At 44.3% G+C, this 9,233-nt stretch overlaps 1 protein-coding gene across 1 annotated transcript; it reads left to right on the top strand.

The window, feature by feature from the left end:
- Positions 1-246: 246 nt before the first annotated feature.
- Positions 247-8,436, top strand: LOC112424097 (protocadherin gamma-B5). Its single transcript, XM_024788244.2, has one exon. It carries the CDS (start codon positions 3,302-3,304, stop codon positions 5,756-5,758), a length of 2,457 nt encoding a protein of 818 aa, XP_024644012.2. The 5' UTR covers positions 247-3,301; the 3' UTR covers positions 5,759-8,436.
- Positions 8,437-9,233: the final 797 nt, after the last annotated feature.

The following is a 9,233-nucleotide window of genomic DNA, read 5'->3' as shown; positions in this document are numbered from 1 at the left end:
GGTGGCAGATTGGTGGGTGTGCCTGCCTCACATTTTGTAGGTGTTGAGGAGGTACAGGCTTTCCTGCAGACCTATTCCCACGAAGTCTCCCTCACCGCCGACTCGCGGAAGAGTCACTTGATCTTTCCCCAGCCCAACTACGCAGACACGCTCATCAGTCAGGAGAGCTGTGAGAAAAACGATTCTTTGTTAACATCGGTAGATTTTCATGAATGTAAGAATGAGGCTGATCGTGGTCAGGTGAGTTTAGTTCTTTGCTTGCTTTTAATTTCCAGATGAATTTTATTTGACATAAATTATGTTTTGAAAAACATTGTAAAGATAGTTGAAAATAATTTTTAAGGCATATCACAGAGTTTCAGGTTTATTTTGTTGGTGTGACTATAAAGTTAAGCTCTAATAGTCATAGGTTGTTGTTTCATTTGCTTTTAAACGACTTGGAAAAGATTGTTGAACCATTTTAAGCCTTCCAGTATTTTATTCCTATTATCACTCATTCACTTAAGAAGTACCTACCCATCCATGCCGGTAATTTTGCTATTGTTTGTGTGTACATGTGTGTGAGTGTGTGTGTGTGTGTTTCCTAAACTAGAACTTCAGAAAATTATCAAGAAGCCTAAAGCCTTGTATTAGCTTAGCAAAAGTAAAATATATCTCAGAATTTTTAGGGTTATGTTTAGCATTTGAACCTATAACTAGGCTCTTGTAGATTTTTTCACTTTAAACCTCTTTTCTGAGCCCTGTTTCTGTACCAGTGCCCTTCAAAACTTTAATACTTCTTACCATCTTTCAAAATATGAACAAACTTTTTTTTTTTTTTTTTTTTTTTTTTTTGAGACGGAGTCTCGCTGTGTCTCCCAGGCTGGAGTGCAGTGGCGTGATCTCGGCTCACTGCAAGCTCCACCTCCCGGGTTCACGCCATTCTCCCGCCTCAGCCTCCCAAGTAGCTGAGACTACAGGCGCCCGCCACCACGCCCGGCTAGTTTTTTGTATTTTTAGTAGAGACGGGGTTTCACCATGTTAGCCAGGATAGTCTCGATCTCCTGACCTCGTGATCCACCCTCCTCGGCCTCCCAAAGTGCTGGGATTACAGGCTTGAGCCACCGCGCCCGGCCTAAAATGTAATTTTAAACTATTGAAAGTGACTTTTGTAAAATACGAAAGAACATATTTCAATACAATTCCAATGAGCTGTTTTGGTTGTGCATTGACGTGAAATGGTGAGAATGTTGATTTTAAGAACCAACGTTTCAGGTACACAAGTTCTAAATAAGCTGATCAATTCAATTAAGTTATTCAGTCTTGGCTGGACACAGTGGCTCATGTCTGAAATCCCAGCACTTCGGGAGCCTGGAGCAGGGGAACAGCTTGAGCCCTGGGGTTTGAAACTGCAGTGAGCTATGATCATGACACTGCACTCCAGCCTAGGTGACAGAACTAGACCCTGTCTCTAAAAAAAAAAAAACTAATATTAGGCCGGGCACGGTGGCTCACGCCTGTAACCCCAGCACTTTGGGAGGCCGAGGTGGGTGGATCACGAGGTCAGGAGTTCAAGATCAGCCTGGCCAACATGGTGAAACCCTGTCTCTACTAAAAATTACAAAAATTATCTGGGCGTGGTGGCACGTGCCTGTGGTCCCAGCTACTTGGGAGGCTGAGGCAAAAGAATCACTTGAACCCGGAAGGTGGAGGTTGCAGTGAGCCATGACTGTGTCACTGCACTCCAACCTGGACAACAGGGTGAGACTCCGTCTCCAAAAAAAAAAAACCAGAATATTAATAGTAAAAAGTCAGTATAGGCTACCCATTATTATATTCCTGCATACCTTCTTGTAGCATTTGAATAAAGCTAATCCCTGAATTGATTGACGTGAGGTAGAAGTAGATGACCTAATAAATGTTTGTTATTAATGAAAAGGACATTTCCTAAGGATTGTGTAGTGTTCTACTGTGTGGTGCATATTCAGTGGAGTGGGAGTTAACTTCATAGTTTGTGTACCATTTGGATGCACATTTGAGAGGACAACATATTATTGGCACTTTGCAATTTAAAAAACTGTGATGAAAGTTGCCCTGGTAGGAAAGAAAATCCTTACTCTACCTAAAAATGTTGGCTAGTTGTTTTTATTAATCTGACAAATTGACTAAAGAAGGTTGACCAATGTCACTATATTCCATAAATTTATGTAAACAAACTTATGAGCTTCATTTATCCAATTCCAAAGTCACTTCTTCACTACAGTGATGGTACATAGATAGGACAATAATGCAATCCACTAGAATATCCATTTGTACCTTGTATTGCAGAATAGATAAGCATTTCCCCAGTAACTCTTAAGAATGAATTTATGTACTGTAAAAGATATGACATAAGACAAGTATTTTGAGATATGAAGAAGAGCAATGTAGTAGGGTATATCATTTCTTGGCTGCATCATATGGGCAGTATACTTGAAGTAATATTTTGTGAAGTAGAAGAGTAAAGAAAAATTATTTTTATAAAGAATGTTAATATTGTCAGGAAGAGGAGATGTTTGAGGATTGGTACAAAATTGCCACAACTTTAAAAAATAGTTTTAAATAGTATAGATTTCCCTAATATGTGTAATATACAACAGTAGAAATATTGGGGGGTCGGAAATCGTATAAATGAACAGAAGAATGATAAAAGTGTTTCCACACGCCATAGCTAATAAAAATCAGTTTTTGAAATCAATATATTATGAAGCCTCTGAGAGCAAGAACTGTAACATGTTAATTATTATATTGCAGTGACAAGGGCAATACTTAGTTCTAGCTAAGAGTTCAAGGTATGTTTGCAGAATGGTGAAAGAATGGACCAATGTATGCAGGTTTGCATAAAAACCCAACGTGATATTTCTAACAATTTGGAAAACAGAGAAATATACCTTAAAGAGTGTGTTACAATTTGTAATTAAATATATGAACGTAAAAACTTGGCTTGTTAAGTTAGGCCCTCAAATACAATTACTGCACTGGTTAAACTGAAGCAGCAGAGGCTGTAGTTTCCTAGTGCTGACTCTGGGCGCCGCTGTTGGCCAAAGTGGAGAGCTTGGCCTCCAGCTCTCCTTGCGCAGCCGCAACGCGCTTTCCAGGGCAGCCCCGGTTCAGACTCCCCAGCGCCAGCCTTTGCACCGCTTCCTCCTCGGAAAAAGAAGAATCTTTTCCTGAACTGGAACTGGAACTAAAGTCCGTTCGGAGATCCGAAAATCTGCAATAAAGAGGTTATTTGTAACTCGGCGTCTTCAGGCTGGTGAGCAAGCTGAGGAGAGCAAGAGGGATGGGGAGCGGCGCTGGGGAGCTGGGCCGGGCTGAGAGGCTGCCAATGCTCTTTCTCTTCCTGCTGCTTTTGTTCTGCCCGGCGCTCTGTGAGCAGATCCGCTACAGGATTCCCGAGGAAATGCCCAAGGGCTCCGTAGTGGGGAACCTCGCCACCGACCTGGGGTTCAGCGTCCAGGAGTTACCGACTCGAAAACTGCGCGTCAGTTCGGAGAAGCCTTACTTCACCGTGAGCGCAGAGAGCGGGGAGTTGCTTGTGAGCAGCAGGCTAGACAGGGAGGAGATATGCGGGAAGAATCCAGCTTGTGCTCTGGAATTTGAGGCTGTTGCTGAAAATCCACTGAACTTTTATCACGTGAATGTGGAGATCGAGGACATTAATGACCACACGCCAACATTCACGCAAAATTCCTTTGAGCTGCAAATAAGTGAGTCTGCACAGCCTGGCACACGATTTATATTAGAAGTAGCAGAAGATGCAGATACTGGCTTAAACTCTCTACAGAAGTATAAACTCTCTCTTAACCCAAGTTTCTCATTAATAATTAAGGAGAAGCAAGATGGTAGTAAATACCCGGAACTGGCATTGGAGAAAACCTTAGACCGGGAACAACAGAGTCACCATCGTTTAGTCCTGACTGCCTTGGACGGTGGAGACCCACCCCTAAGCGGCACCACTGAGCTCCGTATCCAGGTAACTGACGCCAATGATAATCCCCCGGTATTCAACCGGGATGTGTACAGAGTCAGCCTTCGGGAAAACGTGCCACCAGGCACCACTGTGCTGCAAGTGTCAGCCACCGACCAAGACGAGGGCATCAACTCAGAAATTACTTATTCCTTCTACAGAACCGGGCAAATCTTTGGTCTGAATTCAAAGAGCGGGGAAATTATCACTCAAAAGAAACTGGATTTTGAAGAAACCAAGGAATATTCAATGATAGTAGAAGGGAGGGATGGTGGTGGACTGGTTGCACAATGTACAGTTGAAATTAATATTCAAGATGAAAATGACAATAGCCCAGAAGTTACATTCCATTCTCTACTTGAGATGATTCTGGAAAACGCGGTGCCTGGAACACTAATTGCTTTGATCAAAATACATGACCAAGATTCTGGGGAAAATGGGGAAGTTAATTGTCAATTACAAGGCGAAGTCCCTTTCAAGATTATCTCTTCGTCCAAAAATTCGTATAAGTTGGTAACAGATGGAACCCTAGACCGAGAGCAGACCCCGGAGTACAACGTCACCATCACAGCCACAGACAGGGGCAAGCCGCCCCTCTCCTCCAGCATAAGCGTCATCCTGCATATCAGCGACGTCAACGACAACGCTCCGGTTTTCCACCAGGCGTCCTACTTAGTCAGTGTAGCCGAAAACAACCCTCCTGGGGCCTCCATCGCGCAAGTCTGCGCCTCGGACCCGGACTTGGGGTTGAATGGCCAAGTCTCCTACTCCATCATGGCCAGCGACCTAGAGCCTCTGGCACTAGCCTCTTACGTATCCGTGAGCGCGCAAAGTGGGGTGGTGTTCGCGCAGCGCGCCTTTGACTACGAGCAGCTGCGCGCCTTCGAACTCACACTGCAGGCCCGCGACCAGGGCTCGCCTGCGCTCAGTGCAAACGTGAGCCTGCGCGTGTTGGTGGGCGACCGCAACGACAATGCGCCTAGGGTGCTGTACCCCGCACTGGGTCCCGACGGCTCTGCGCTCTTCGATATGGTGCCGCGCGCTGCAGAGCCCGGCTACCTGGTGACCAAGGTGGTGGCGGTGGACGCAGACTCAGGACACAACGCCTGGCTGTCCTACCACGTGCTGCAGGCTAGCGAGCCCGGGCTCTTCAGCCTGGGGCTGCGCACGGGAGAGGTGCGCACGGAGCGTGCCTTGGGCGACAGGGACGCGGCCCGACAGCGCCTGCTGGTCGCCGTGCGTGATGGTGGACAGCCGCCACTCTCCGCCACCGTCACGCTGCACTTGGTCTTTGCCGACAGCTTGCAGGAGGTGCTGCCGGATATCACTGACCGCCCCGTACCCTCTGACCCCCAGGCTGAGCTGCAGTTTTACCTAGTGGTGGCCTTGGCCTTGATCTCAGTACTCTTCCTCCTGGCCATGATTCTGGCCATTGCCTTGCGCCTGCGACGCTCCTCCAGCCCCGCTGCCTGGAGCTGCTTCCAACCAGGTCTCTGTGTCAAGTCTGGACCTGTGGTTCCCCCCAACTACAGCGAGGGGACTTTGCCTTATTCCTACAACCTATGTGTTGCACATACAGGAAAGACGGAGTTTAATTTCCTAAAATGTAGTGAGCAATTGAGTTCAGGACAAGACATACTTTGTGGTGATTCATCTGGGGCCTTATTTCCACTTTGTAATTCCAGTGAGTCGACTTCCCATCCTGAGTTGGTGAGTTTTATTTATGTCTATTCTTTTTCATTACCCACCCAATTTTCTGTATTTACATGAAAATACCGTACATTTTCAGGTCTAATGAGTTGTCTTAGGAAAGTTGTAGCTGCTCAGAAAAGCTGTCCAACCATTCTTTAAGAGGAGCAGTGAATTGTGAGTTGTTATTGTCACATAAAAGAAGTAGGCTTATAGGTTTACGAAGTAGTGACAGTTTGCTTTTAGCTTCCTAGCTAGCAAAAACATTTGGTTTTTTTGTCCTCTTTCTCAAAGCTAATGAAATTAGCTTTTACCCATTGATTGTCTCATTCTTTAACATGTTTATATTTTATTATCTGTAGATAAATATTAAATTTAATGTATGTAATCATTTAGTTCATCTTTCAAAGCAAAGAAACTGCTAGTAGTTGTCTTTCTTCACTGATTTCACCCATAGTTTCCATCTCTTTCTCATGTTCCTTATATATACTTTCTTATTCCTACCTAATGGATTTATGATTTTTGAATCTCCTAAAATTTAATTAAAAATACTATATGTTGGCCAGGTGCAGTGGCTCATGCCTGTAATCCCAGCACTTTGGGAGGCCGAGGCCAAGGCGGGTGGATCACGGGGTCAGGAGTTCAAGACCAGCCTGGCCAACATGGTGAAACCCCGTTTCTACTAAAAATACAAAAATTAGCTGGGTGTGGTGGCAGGTGCCTGTAATCCCAGCTACTCAGGAGGCTAAGGCAGGAGAATTGCTTGAACCTGGGAGGCAGAGGTTGTGGTGAGCTGAGATCTCTCCAAGAGCGAAACTCCGTCTCAAAAAAAAGAAGCAGAAGGAGGAGGAGGAGGAGGAGGAGGAGGAGGAGAAGCGGAAGCAGAAGCAGAAGCAGAAGCAGAAGAAGAAGAAGAAGAAGGCCGGGCGCGGTGGCTCAAGCCTGTAATCCCAGCACTTTGGGAGGCCGAGACGGGCGGATCACAAGGTCAGCAGATTGAGACCATCCTGGTTAACACAGTGAAACCCCGTCTCTACTAAAAAATACAAAAAACTAGCCGGGCGAGGTGGCAGGCGCCTGTAGTCCCAGCTACTAGGGAGGCTGAGCCAGGAGAATGGCGTAAACCCAGGAGGCGGAGCTTGCAGTGAGCTGAGATCTAGCCACTGCACTCCAGCCTGGGCGACAGAGCTAGACTCCGTCTCAAAAAAAAAAAAAAAAGAAGAAGGAGACTATATGTTACGTGTATGCGAGAGAAAGAGAGAGACTGATTCACAGAACTTAGAAGGTCCAAATCATCCTAATCATTTCTAAGTTTATCCAGGTTTTCTTGGATGCAAAATCCTTCTCTACCTCTATATAATCGCTATTGCCTGAATTTCTCTTGCTCGGAATCCTGACATATATTCTTGAAGAAGGGGGAAAACACACCGGATTTGTCTTGTCGTTTGGAGCTCTAACTATAAATGACTGGATGTTTTCTCAACATCCTTGTAGGAAAGAAGGAGAATGCAGAATTATTCCATTTTTAAGACAAAAACTACTAGTCTTGTGTACATACAAAGCTCCCATTACATGGTATAAGTATTTTGCTTGGTTTCCCTTAGTATGTGATTCAGTAAACGCTGAGATTTTTAACCTTTCAGTAGTTTTCTTTGTTGTATATTTTGTGTTCTTTTTCCCAGATTATTATATAAGTTTAAATGACCCTTAGAATAATGTTTAAAACAACTTTAAAATTGCATAATTTATTGATGGAGGATTAAAATAGAAACTTGCTTTTCAGTGTACGTGCATTTGAATCATTGAAACACATTCTGTGCATGCATTACGTATTCACATTTAAAAATTAAGCATTTTTTGAAATAGCAGAAAAGTTTAAGCAATCACAAAAATGTAAAAATTTCCAAAAAACTTTAATCCTGTTCCTATTTAGCAATATTAGGTGAGAACATCTGTAACTATTGCTGAATTAACATTACTTTTATAACACAAAAATTTAAAAGAAACGTTTTTCCAGGAATTTTACCACCAAAATAAATTAACCCCGGAAAATAATTTCAAAGTGGATAATGTATCCTTATATATGTATTCAATACAATCATATATTTTACATTTACAAATATATAATATAGGTATAAAAATTAAAAATGAATGTATTTCCAAACAAGATTGAACATAAAAATTACTTCAGAAAATTGTTGATGTACAGAAAAAATTGAAGCATCGTAAAAAGGAAATTATAATAATTTACATATCTAGAAATAGAGTGCAAAATTCTACCAAGAATAAGAGTAAATTAATATTAAGCGATGGTTTGTGATTTAATTACACACAGAAATTTTATTCCACTTTATTTACAACTCAGATATCTAAAAAATAGATTGCTTTTGAAATACAAATGCAAGAAACAATTGGAGAAATCTAAAATCATAATTAGAAAAGAGTAGTGTTTTCTCTATCAGCCATCTGTTACACATCAGTGGGTGTAGTAACGACTTAGGACTCTGAGCGCCGCTGTTGATCAACTCTAAGCAAAAATCAGGACTCCAACCGGATTTCCAGTTATGTGACTACACAAAACCCGGCAGATCCCACAAACCTGCTCCCAGACTGCAGCAAAACTCAGCCTCTTAACTTAGGGCACTCTGGCTTTCTCCTAAGGAAAAGGATCACCATACTTCGCAGGAGGGAAGAAAGAACCTGATGAAGCAGCGCGCACAGAGAGTATTTTGAGAAAATTCCAAAGCAAGGCAGCAATGGCAGCTCCAACCAAATGCCAGCTCCGCGGAAGATTAGTCCTGCTATGCTCGCTCCTGGGGATGCTATGGGAGGCCAGGGCCAGTCAGATTCGCTACTCAGTGCCTGAAGAGACAGAAAAGGGCTATATTGTGGGCAACATCTCCAAGGACCTGGCTCTGGAGCCCCGGGAGCTGGCGGAGCGCGGAGTACGCATCATCTCCAGAGGTAAGACGCAGCTTTTCTCTCTGAACCCGCGCAGCGGCAGCTTGGTCACCGCGGGTAGGATAGACCGGGAGGAGCTGTGTGCCCAGAGCCCGCGGTGTCTGGTGAACTTTAAAGTCCTGGTTGAAGACAGAGTGAAATTGTACGGAATAGAAATAGAAGTAACTGATATTAACGACAGTGCCCCAAAATTCCAGGCGGAAAGTCTGGAAGTAAAAATTAACGAAGTCGCGGTTCCTGGAGCACGTTATCCACTCCCAGAAGCTGTTGACCCGGATGTGGGCGTGAACTCCCTCCAGAGCTACCAGCTCAGCCCCAATCACCACTTCTCCCTGAACGTGCAGACTGGAGACAATGGAGCCATAAACCCAGAGCTGGTGCTGGAGCGAGCCCTGGACAGGGAGGAGGCGGCTGCTCACCACCTGGTCCTCACGGCCTCAGATGGCGGCAAGCCGCGTCGTTCCAGCACCGTGCGCATCCATGTGACAGTATTGGATACAAATGATAATGCCCCGGTTTTTGCTCAACCGATTTACAGAGTGAAAGTCCTTGAAAACGTGCCCCCAGGCACCTGGCTGCTTACTGCAACAGCCAG

The sequence above is a fragment of the Macaca nemestrina genome, chromosome 6 (assembly GCF_043159975.1).
Source record: "Macaca nemestrina isolate mMacNem1 chromosome 6, mMacNem.hap1, whole genome shotgun sequence".
NCBI classification, from domain to species: Eukaryota; Metazoa; Chordata; class Mammalia; order Primates; family Cercopithecidae; genus Macaca; species Macaca nemestrina.
The sequence above is the reverse complement of the archived record's forward strand: the minus strand, read 5'-3'. Positions and strand labels throughout refer to the sequence as shown.

Bases quoted from the DNA above. Each gene is read 5' to 3' on its own strand.
- LOC112424097 (XM_024788244.2), top strand. From the start codon at position 3,302: ATGGGGAGCGGCGCTGGGGAGCTGGGCCGGGCTGAGAGGCTGCCAATG.